Source organism: Pristis pectinata, chromosome 5 (assembly GCF_009764475.1).
Source record: "Pristis pectinata isolate sPriPec2 chromosome 5, sPriPec2.1.pri, whole genome shotgun sequence".
NCBI classification, from domain to species: Eukaryota; Metazoa; Chordata; class Chondrichthyes; order Rhinopristiformes; family Pristidae; genus Pristis; species Pristis pectinata.
Window position 1 is genome coordinate 54,714,066 of NC_067409.1, and position 12,422 is coordinate 54,726,487.

General features: G+C 40.7%; 1 protein-coding gene across 1 annotated transcript in view; it reads left to right on the forward strand.

Annotated features, from left to right (window-relative positions):
- Positions 1-10,705, forward strand: part of galnt12 (UDP-N-acetyl-alpha-D-galactosamine:polypeptide N-acetylgalactosaminyltransferase 12) — a 46,452-nt gene extending 35,747 nt beyond the window's left edge. Inside the window, exons 9-10 of the mRNA XM_052016743.1 lie at positions 6,662-6,817; positions 7,259-10,705. Of these exons, the coding sequence (XP_051872703.1) occupies positions 6,662-6,817; positions 7,259-7,399 (297 nt within the window). The 3' untranslated portion in view covers positions 7,400-10,705. The remainder of the gene's footprint in view (positions 1-6,661; positions 6,818-7,258) is intronic.
- Positions 10,706-12,422: the final 1,717 nt, after the last annotated feature.

Sequence of the window (12,422 nt, forward strand, 5' to 3'; positions counted from 1 at the left end):
TTGACCTGAAATATTAACCCTCTTTCTCTTCTCACGTATGTGGCTCAACCTACTGAGTTTTTCCCAGTATTTTCTGCTTTTAAATGTGACAGCTTGTTTATTCAGTGTATAGGTGGATGGGTAGGATTATTGTCCACCCAATGGTCTCAAATGCTGTGGCGTTGTACTGATCTTCGAAATGTGGGTATAAGAATGTGAATCTCCAGTGCAAATTCTGATGTGGTTTAGATAGGATGTTATTCAGGGTTGTCTGGTCTGTTAACATTTGCTGCAGAGGAGGACAAATGACTATTGGACAGCATGGAAGCTATTGGTTTTTATTTAAATTCAATAAGGACTGCTCCATTATAGACAATTTAGTTTTGAAATGTTTAAGCCCTTCAGCTTTTTAGGTGGGTTCTTGGGATGATGGAAAGAGCTGGGCCATGAAGGGACTCTGCAAAAGATGAGGATTTTTACTTTAGGCAACTGGAAAGCCAGATTGGAGATATCAGAACTAGTGAGAAGGGAGATGAAGAAGTGAAAATGCTGCTGGATTAAAAGGTAGGGAGCAAGGTTTGGTGTCTAAGAATGGAAGATGGAATGCAGTTAGGAAAATGCTAATTTGTGTACTTTGGGAAGAATAAGAAAATTTATTTTGAATTATGAGAAACTCGTAAATGTTAGTGTACAGAGTGAACTTGGTGTACTGCTTCATGAATTGCATGAAGTAAATATTCAGGTACAGCCAGCAAATACGAAGTCAAGTTGTATGTTCATCTTTATTGCAAAGAGGTTGAAGTATGGTTTTGCTGAGATTGTACAGGCTTTGAAACCATATTTGGAATACTGTGTATAGTTTTAGCATGTGTATCAAAGGAACCATAGAACCATACAGCACAAAACAGACCCTTCGGCCCACCATGTTGTGCTGTCCATCAAACCACCCTCACACTATCTAACCCTTTCCTCCCGCATATCCCTTTATCTCACATTCATCCATATGCCTATCCAACAAACTCTTGAACCTGTCCAATGTATCTGCCTCCACCACCACCCCAGGCAAGTGCATTCCATGCACCAATCACTCTCTGGGTGAAAATCCTCCCCCTGACATCTCCTCTGAACCTCCCACCCATAACCTTAAAGCTATGCCCTCTTGTCTTGAGCATTGGTGCCCTGGGAAGGAGGCGCTGACTGTCTACTCTATCTATTCCTCTCAATATTTTATATACCTCTATCATGTCTCCTCTCATCCTCCTCCTTTCCAGTGAATAAAGCCCTAGCACCTTAAGCCTCTCCTCATATTCCATACGCTCTAATCCAGGCAACATCCTGGTAAATATCCTCTGCACCCTCTCCAACGCCTCCACATCTTTCTTATAATGCGGCGACCAAAACTGAACACAGCTACTCTAAGTGTGGTCTAACTAGAGTTTTGTAAAGCTTCATCATCACTTCGCGGCTCTTAAACTCAATCCCACGATTTATGAAAGCTAACATCCCATAGGCCTTCTTTACTGCTCTATCCACCTGTGAGGCAACTTTCAGTGAACTGTGAATATGAACCCCCAGATCCCTCTGCTCCTCTACACTGCCAAGTACCTTGCCATTTACCTTGTACTCTGCCCTGGAGTTTGTCCTTCCAAAGTGTTCCACCTCACACTTCTCCGGATTGAACTCCATCTGCCACTTGTCAGCCCGGCCCTGCATCCTATCGATATCCCTCTGTAAGTTCCGACAGCCCTCCACACTATCCACACCACCGCCAATCTTAGTGTCGTCCGCAAACTTACTAACCCAGCTTCCACCCCCTCATCTAAGTCATCTATAAATATCACAAAAAGTAGAAGTCCCAGAACTGATCCCTGCAGGACACCACTAGTCACTGCCCTCCAATCGAGGGCACTCCCTTCACCACAACCCTCTGCTTTTCTACAGGTAGGCTAATTCCTAATCCACACAGCCAAGCTTCCCTGGATCCCTTGGCCTCTGACCTTCTGAAGAAGCCTACCATGAGGAACCTTATCAAACGCCTTACTAAAATCCATATAGACCACATCCACTGCGCTACCCTCATCAATCTTCCTCGTCACCTCCTCAAAGAACTCTATCAGGCTTGAGAGGCAAGATCTTCCCTTCACAAAGCCATGCTGGCTATCTCTAATCAGTCCATGATTCTCTAGGTGTTCATAGATCCTATCCCTTAGGATCCTTTCTAACAGCTTACCCACCACAGACGTGAGACTCACTGGTCTGTAATTCCCTGAACTATCCCTACTACCTTTTTTGAATAAGGGGACAACATTCGCACCCCTCCAATCCTCCGGCACCATCCCCGTGGACAACGAGGACTCAAAGATCCTTACCAGCGGTTCAACAATCTCCTCCCTCGCCCCTCGAAGCAGCCTGGGGAAAATCCCGTCAGGCCCCAGAGATTTATCTGTCTTGATATTATTTAACAACTTCAACACATCCTCTCTCTTGATATCTACAACCTCGAGAACATTACCCTTACCAGCACTCCCTTCCGTGTCATCAAGACCTCACTCCTGGGTGAATACCGAAGAGAAGTATTCATTGAGAACTTCTCCCACTCCTGCCGCCTCCAGGCACGTTCTCCCACCTTTGTCTTTAATCGGACTACCTTTACCCTAGCCATCCTCCTACCCTTACGTACGTGAAAAAGGCCGTGGGATTTTCCTTAACCCTACTAGCCAATGCCTGTTCATGTCCCCTTCTAGCTCTCCTCAGCCCTTTCTTAAGTTCCTTCCTTGCTACTCTATATTCCTCACAGGCCCTGTCTGAACCTTGCTGCTTATACCTTATGTATGCTACCTTCTTCTCCCTAACTAGTCATTCCACCTCTCTCGTCACCCATGGTTCCTCCACCCTGCCATTCCTTCTCTGCCTCACCGGGACATATTTATCCCTAACATCCTGCATAAGATCCCTAACCATCGACCACATCTCCATGGTACATTTCCCTTCAAAAAGGACATCCCAACTTACACTCCCAAGTTCTCTCCTTACAGCCTCATAGTTCGCCCTTCCCCAATTAAATGTCTTCTTGTCCTCTCTGCACCTGTCCCTGTCCATGACAATTTTAAAGGTTATGGAACAATGGTCACTGTCCCCCAAATGCTCACCCACCAATAGATCCTTCACCTGTCCCGGTTCATTTCCTAAAACTAGATCTAACATGGCATTCCCTCTAGTCGGCCCTGTTGACATACTGCGTCAGGAATCCTCCTGGACACATTTAACAAATTCCGTCCCATCTAAACCTTTGCACTAAGCAGGTTCCAGTCTATATTTGGGAAGTTGAAGTCTCCCGTTATAACAACCCTGTATTATTTTGCTTCTCTCCAAACACTGCCTGCCAATCTGCTCCTCTATATCTCTACTGCTACCAGGGGTCCTATAGAATACTCCTAGTAGAGTAACTGCTCCTTTCTTGTTCATTACTTCCACCCATACGGACTCTAGAGATGATCCTTCTACAACATCCATCCTTTCTGTAGCCGTAACAGTGTCCCTGACCAGTATCGCCACCCCTCCTCCTCTTCTCCCCCCTTCCCTATCCCTCTTAAAACACTGAAAACCAAGAATATTCAATATCCACTCCTGCCCTGATGTCAGCCACGTCTCAGTAATAGCCACAATATCATAGTCCCCATACTTATCCAAGCCCTCAGTTCATCTCCCTTATTCCTGACACTTCTTGCATTTAAGTAAACACACTTCAGTCCATCTACCTTACTATTTTTATAACCTGTATTCTGCTTCTCCTTCCCCAAAGCCTCTCTACCTGTTTGATCTAACTTTTCCCCATCCCCTTCTTCCTCTGACCTACTCCCTGGTTCCCTTCCCCCTCGCAAACTAGTTTAAACCCTCCGAACCACCGTAGCAAACCTAGCTGCAAGGATATTGGCCCCCTTCTGGTTCAGGTGTAAAACCGTCCTCTCTGTACAGGTCCCACCTTCCTGAGAAGAGATCCCAATGGTCCAGAAATCTAAAACCCTCACTCCTGCACCAACTTTCTCAGCCACACATTTATCTGCCACCTCCTCCTGTTCCTGCCTTCACTATCACGTGTCACCGGCAGCAATCCCGAGATGCTACCCTTGAGGTCCTGTTCTTCAGTCTTCTGCCTAGCTCCCTGAACTCGTTCATCAGGACCTCATCCCCTTCCTACCTATGTCGTTGTGCAAACATGGACCCCAACTTCTGGCTGCTCTCCCTCTCGCTCAAGAATCCTGTGGACCTGATTAGTGACATCCTGGACCCTGGCACCTGGGAGGCAACATACCATCCGGGATTCATGCTCACTGCCACAGAACATCCTATCTGTATTCCCTGACTATCGAGTCCCCTATCACTACCACATGTCTCTTCCCACCCTTCCCTTCTGAGCAGCAGTACCAGTCCCAGTGCCAGAGACCTGGTTTACTGCAGCTAGGCCCCTGCAGGTCATCCCCCTCAACAGCCTCCAAGGTGGAAAACCTGTTACTGAGGAGAACAGCCTCTGGGGTTCCCTGCTCTGTCTGCCTGCCTGACTACTTCTTCCTTTTCTCTCCCCTGACGGTCACCATTCTATCTGCATCCTGAACCTCAGATGTACCTGCTTTAAGGGGGGTGACTGTCACCTGATGGACCTTGTCTACATAACTCTCTCCCTCCCTTATGCTGCGCAGTGTTTGTAGCTGCGACTCCAGCTCATCAACTCTGAGCCGAAGTTCCTCCAGCCTCAAGCACTTACTGCAGATGTGGCCATCTTGGACTGCAGCAAGGTTCACGAGTTCCCACATCAAACAGCTGCAGCATATGACCATGTCCTCCATCTGACTACCTTTTTTTTTCCCTAGTTAATCCCACCTACAAATCTATAATAGACAACAGGTAAACCTTACCTTTACCTACTTACCAGCTACTTACCCTCCTTGCCCCTTCACACCAAAGCCCAACCACTCTGCTGCTTCTCACTCCGCTGCCTGCTCTATAGGCTGTTTGCTTTTTTTTTTAAGCTGCCTGTGCAGTCCAGCCCCCACTCGACCAGTTAGAAAAAACTTTTAAACACTTACAAAAGCAAGTTATAAAAATCTAACTCTTACACTTAAAACCCTAACAAAAACTAACCCTTACACTTAAAACCCTAATAAAAGTGATAAACTGAAAACACTTAGCTGCTCCGAAGTCCTCCGAAGTTTTTTTTTCCTCTCTCCTTTTTTAACCTGCCCATGCCGCGCCTGCGCAGTCCAGCCCCCACTCGGAAGGATTGTATTGATTAGGAATCAGTGTAGTGAAGATATGCCAGGTTGAATCCTGGGATTGATGGTTGATTCCTGGGTTGATGGGTCAGCCAGTGAAGCAGGAATGAGGAAGCTAACCTGTACTTAAGTTTAGAAGAACAAGAGATGGTTTCATTGAGACGTACAAGATTCAGAAAAGGATTCAGTCCAAATTAAGGGTCTAGACCTGAAATGTCAACTGTCCATTTCCCTCCACAGGTGCTGACTGACCTGCTGAGTTCCTCCAGCAGCATTTTTTTTTGCTCTTGTGTATCCATCTTCAGAAAATGGTTGAGAGGGGAGATATCATAAAGCTATTTTGTCCAGATCAAGAGTATGGAGCTAAGGTGTATAGTTTCCGGGACAGAACTGAAGAAATTTTTGTTTCGAGGGTTGCAGATCCTGGAATTCTGTCAGCTAGTTCCCAATTCTTGCCAGTACATTACTCCAAATCCCTTGTGCTTTCATTTTGTACATTAACCTTTTAATGTGTGATCTTTTCAAAAAACTTTTTAAAAGTCAAATACATCACATTCACTGATTTGCCCCTTATGTATTCTACTAGCTACAACCTTAAACAAAAAAGCCTCCTAGATTTGTTAAGTTCTATTTCCCTTTCATAAACTCATTCTGTCCAATCCTGTTAATGTTTTACAACTGTTCTGTCATTACATCTTGCTGGTCAGTAATTCCCTGTTTGTTTTTCCCTGAGAACTATTTCTTTACAAATAAATGACAGAAGTTCATGTCTTGCCAATCCTGCTCCTACTATTTTTGTCCTAAAGAAGCAAAATAATTTGTCTGGTCTTTGTAACTGTTTACCTCATGCAAAGTGATTGCTTATAGATTAAAATTATTTACTTGTCCATAGCAATTAAATCCTTTGTGTATGAGGATCTCACTTATAATTGTCTTCAATAATTTTTTATGAAATTGTTTGGGGATTGCTTTTTGACTATTCTAAAGCTTGCACACAGTGACAGAGATTACATTGTATGTGCTTGCATAGCAATACAACACGATCTGCCAGTACTAGGTGTTAAAAGTTTTATCAGTGGATTCAAATGGCAGTTGTCAATTAGATTCTTACTGGCAATCCACTGTATTTTACTTTGAATGACATTTCTTTTCACTGGCTATGTGCTTATTTAAATATCTCTTCTAGTTAATTTGACAAAAAAAAATAACATATTTGCATTTTTTATATTGTCTTTTGTTTCATAATGCCTTGTCATAGTCCTTGGTTAAGAAGGCACTAATTAATTAACCCCTACCTTGAATAATCATTGACAGAAGTTTAGAATCCTTCATAGTGTCATCTAGTAGTTATAACAGTGGACTTTTTGTTATCACAAATTAAGCAAAGTTTATTTTTCTTCTTGTAATTCTAGTTTTTTGAATTCACTTCACACAATGAAATCCGTTATAATACTCGGCAGCCTGAGGCCTGTATTGCAGCAGATGCTAGCAATGATTACCTGACGATGTACCTTTGCCGAGAGAATAACCAGCCTGTGCCTGAAAACCAGCAATTCATTTTTAAGGAGGTAAAACTCATCTTAAACTATTATTAATGTACTCATTTGTAAATACAAATTTTACAGATGCACCCATGTTATTCATAGTGCATCTTCAAAATTGTGATCATTCATTTTTTTTATTTTTAAAAACTTTTCACTTTCATTAAGTGACAGCTATCTATGTAAAATAAACTGAGATTAACTATCAGATGTGGTTGATGAAAGACAAATGCCATACATAAGCAGTTATCCAGGATAAAGACTGTCAGTAAACTATACTGTTTTGTACAATAGAAACAGAAAATCATAACTCAAAGAAACATGCAGTCATAAAATCTGGGTGATGCAGCAGAATTATGACTTTTGAACACTTGCAGCATAGGCTGTGATTGCAAGACAGTATTCTGTTGGAACTATTTTAATTAGCTTCTGATCTTGATTATTGTTGCTTTTAATTTTTCTTCTCAGGATGGTTCTATCTACCACGTCCAGTCAAAGAAGTGTATAGAAGCTGTAGCCAATGCATTCAGTAAAGGTCATCCAGGGCCATTACTGCGACCGTGTTCCGATATTGATCATCAGAAATGGTTCTTTCAAGAAAGAAAATGATCTTTTTGTTTACGTCCATTAGCAGCCAGATGAACAGGAATCCATTGTCTTCAATAGTTTCAGAAAGCAACTATGACCAAAAAATGTAACAGATTTTTCTTGTGAAAAATGGGATCTTAATTTTTTAACATTGCCTTTAGAATTTAGTGTGGGATTTTAATATTTGTGTAATATTATGGCATATTTGTACCAACTTTTTCATTGAAGTCAATTTATCTTTAGTAATAATGCCTCAAATTTATATATAAAAAAACTTTAAATTTTCAAAGGATAATTTTTAAGTGCGAACTTATGCAAGTGGTAAGGAATCTGACTGCAAGTGTTTGTGTTGAATTTAAATGAAGAACCTCTGGGGTTTAGACTCTCCTTTGTGAAAGGCTTTAATGAAATCAGGTTTGGAAATGAAATTTGGATTTCATAAATGTTATTACCATTTGTGATCTGTGATATCACAGTTACAAGAAAGGATACAAAGTTGCCATTCTAATTCATTTAGAGTATGAGCAGAGAACTTTTCTTCACCAAGGATAAGGTTAAGGAAAGAGTAAGAAATTTAGGTGGTTTACTTATAACACTGCAGTTTTGATCTTATCTTTGTTCGGTGTACTTTAGGGAATATCATATTTTTTTATGTGAATTTCAAATTCTTTCTATTCCATAATCTTACCTCTCTTGTACTTCCAGTGTGTTATTAAAACTGACACTGATTGCAAGCAATCGGGTTTAAGCTAAAGATGGGGCATATCTTGGAAGTTCTTGTAAGACTTATTTAAAAGCATGACTTGAAGTGTTTAAAAATATCTTGGAAATATACATAGGGAATACAAGTAGAGAAAAATATTTCCAAGTGGTGCTGAATTTCTTTTATTGCTGAAATTTAACTGTGGGAAAAGGTTTGCCTTATTACGCGAATAAAAAAAAGTGAGGTCATGCACTCAGTGTATGGGACCAAAGTGAGCCCAAGAAACATTTGATCTGGTTTTGTAGGCTCAGTGAAATTTGCATTTATATTTTGTACTGTGCTTCATGATGAGAATTTTTTTAGCGCAAGCATCAGAGATGGATGATCTCTTAGTATTAGGACTGAATAGAGGGGTAAAGTTGGCCAGGATGTTGGGGAAAACTGCCAGCTGAACAGAGGTGAAGCTTTGAATGCCTTTTCTGAAAAGTAGCCCTCATGGTTGTACAGGAATATCAGTGTAGATTTCATGTTCAATCCTAGGATGAACTTGAAATCTGACTCAAAGGCTGCTATTGAAACAAGCCAGCCATTGAAATCTGCCATTGAAACAAACCAGCACTATTGCATGCATGAACTTGGCATCTGTCCAGCTTTTTCAATGTTTTTAACCTTTTTTAAAATGAAGGATCCCAAACTAAATTAGGTTGGGACGCTGGTGTAGCTAGTACAGCTGCTGCCTCACAGCCCCAGTGACTGGGGTTCAATCCTGACTTCCAGTCTTGTCTATGTAGAGTTTGCACATTCTCCCTGTGACTGCGTGGGTTTCTTTTGGGTTCTCCACTTTCCTCCCACATCCCCAAACATGTGCTGGTTGGTAGGTTAATTTGCCACTGTAAATTTCTTCTAGTATATAGATGAGTGGTAGCATTTGGTGTGGTTGATGGGAACGAGGGGAGAATAAAATGGGTAAGTGTTGGATTAGTATAATGGTGTTTACTGGTTGGCTTGGACTTGGTGGACTGAAGGTCCTGTTTCCATGTTGTGTATCTCTGTCTGAGTTAAATTGGGGCATGCATAATCATTATAATTAAATCTTGCTTTCCCATATTGCTGAATTTCACTGCACCGATTTGTCTTTGATTTAGAAATGACTATGCAAATGGGCATTGGGGCAAAATTTCAGCAGTGGACAAATTTTACATTTTTAAATAAGTCTGTACGTAGTTGTGGGTAATAAATATGATTCCTCCTGATGAGGTTATCTTTTTGAAATGCTTCAAAAGACTTTTGAACATTGAGTTAAGGTTGAAAGTCAAGGTTCATTTTGGGTGAATTTGTTTATATTCCCTCTTGTACTGGCTCATTCCTGCCAATGTAGCTGTGATATCATATGTTGCAATGAAAAGCAAGTGTACAATTGTTCATTTGAATACAGAAGTCTTTTATTTTGTTATAAGATTTGAAGGAGCTCTATTTTTGCACTCTAATTGCAAAATGTGATTTTTAGCAGCCTAGTATTGAGGATCACAATGTAGAAAATATGGTCTATTTTGTTTTTTTCAACCACAAAAAAGGCCAAAAAAGGTATATAAATTTACAAATGCTGCATATATGCACACATGGTCACTAAACTGTAGTAATACAGCAGAACACAGATGGCTGAATGGCTTCCCTGATCTATATATTTGACATACTAACTTTATCCTGAATGTGGGGGAATATAATTTTAAGTTGTTTTTGATAGATCCAGACAACAAATCACTGGAATGACTAAAGGGCCTTTAACTTTATAAAAAAATGTAATTATCTCTTGGGCTTCCATAATGTGTAATATTTGACTAAAACTATTTTTACATTCCTTTTGAAGGAACATCTTTTAATCTGTTCATGTTCCTGCAATGTCTTGACTTTGTAAGCATTTTTACGGGGTTTCTGAAGTTGAAGTGATAGATATATATAAATTCAGTTACTGCTGCCAAGCAGCCATGTAGGCTTTGGAATTGCATCCGATCCCAGTTGTTGAGAAAAAACATACTTTGGATATGAACTCAAAGGATTTCCTCTCAAATAATTGGTATTATTTTTGATTACGAAAAGGTAGATTAGAAAATTATTAGTTTAAATTATTGCATCATTGCTGTTCTCCAGCATCTTACTTGAGTCTCAACAAAGTGAATGCATAGAATGGTGGCTAAATTGTATATCACCTAGTTGCCCACAAATGCTTTGACATCAATGCAATGAAATAGGATATTTTTTGTTCTCCACTTGCTAGCTCGCTGGCGGGCTAACTAATTGTTAAATGCTGCTCAGAAGAAAATCATGTGACATTAATTTCTTCAAAAAAAGATTTTTCAGTAACATTTTGAGAATAGTCACAACAGCATTATCTGCTTCGTGTTGGTGAGATTTAAGAGAACACTCCTGAATTATCCATCTTACAATTTTTTTTCCAATAAGGCGTTGCTTGCACTTTACAAAATCCAATGCTCCTGAATCTGTTCTTGTGATGCTTTTGAGTATGTTGGTTGGACCTCTTTTATGGAAATTATTGTAATAAACTTGTAAAACACTGAATTTTTCTTCAGCAATAAAATTGTTGCAGGGAATTGTATGAAACCTTCAAAGCTGTGAGCTCTGTTATTTACCAGGTCTGTTGTGTAATCATGGGGATACTCTGGTGAACCTGTCTTTGTTAACTGCAGCTGAAATACTCTGAGCAAGTTTGAGTAAGGGGGCAATAGATTTGGGGCAATCTTACTTACCAGACTCAGAAATAATGCAGTCCAAGTGTTAACAGAAGAATTGCAAACAATGGTTTGGCAAAGAACTTAGGCTTGTTTTCATTTGAAAAGACTTCGAGCAATTCCCAAAGCAGATAATCTATTCCAGGCTCTGTCACAGGATGAGATTTCCAGGGGGACCAAGGAAAAGGTTCAAGGATGTTCTCAAAACCTCACTGAAGTGCAACATCCTACTAAACTGGAAATCCCTGAGCATGACCAGTCAGTGGAGAAGGAGCATTCAGAATGGCACTAGGAAGCTTGTACCTGGAGTATAGGGAAGTCTTGCATAAATGGTGGAATGAGAACATAACCTCACAGCCAAACCACTTGCCTGTCACTTTGGGCACCTCCTGCCCATCCATGATCAAGGCTGTGGGTTCCACAGTGGTCTCATCAGTCACTGCAGAACCCACAGAACTAGAGTGGAAGGAAGTCACCTTTGATTTGAAGGATTGCCTAAGAAGGAAGAGAAGTAATTGTCAATATTTTTTCTTCCAGTAAGAGAAAACCAAGATGAAGGAGCGATTCCAACACCAACAGCGGTTAAATCCTGCCTATAGATACGAAGACAATAGTCTCTCTTTCAATACATATTTCCCCTTGGAATGTTATATAGATTTATATTCTAATGAAGCTAACAGAATTGTTGATTTGCCCAATATGATTTCAGTTTTGGACAATCTAGGGGTTAGCATATTTTAGAGTAATTTGCACGTGCAATTTTGGATTGATGATGTTCTTTGAGCGGAATATATATTCTAGCTGATTGGATGGTTGCAAGAAGGAGCAGAGATTAAACACTTGCCCGTGACAGACAGTTAAGATCTTTATTAGTCACATGTACATCGAAACACACAGTGAAACACATCTTTTGCATTGTGATTTTTTGGGGGGGGCAGCCCGCAAGTGTCGCCATGCTTCCGGCACCAACATAGCATGCCCATAACTTCCTAACCTGTACGTCTTTGGAATGTGGGAGGAAACCAGTTGTTTGCCTCCAGGAAGTTTTGACCATGGCAAAGAAAAATGGGCAGAGGGAACATCATACAATGTTTTGTGACTGTTCAGTGGTAATGACGACTGACCCTTGGAAAAGTTCGATCTGTAATGTTTTTTTTATTACATATATGTCACAAGTAATAAGAATAAGTGAATCCTTTTTATAAGTCCATTTCATGCTTGTGTGAATTATGTTCATTGATTTGTTGGTGGGGAATCTTTGGGAGAAGTACCACGTGTAATCTCTTTACTAAAGGATATGGAAGCTATTGAGTTTAAGTGAGGGAGCAATGATATCTTGGAGCATATCAGCATTACGAAGGAAGTGTTAGAGGTCTTGAAATGAATAAAGGTGGGCAAATAACCAGGCCCTGAACAGGTGTATCCTGGGAATGTTATGGGAAGCAAGAGAATAGATCGTTAGGGCCTTGGCAGATATTTTTGTATCTTCATTAGCCACAGTTAAGGTGCTGGAAGATTGGAGGATAGCTAATGTGCCTTTAAGAAAGGCAGCAGGCATAAGCCAGGCAACTACAGACCGGTGAACCTTGTGTCA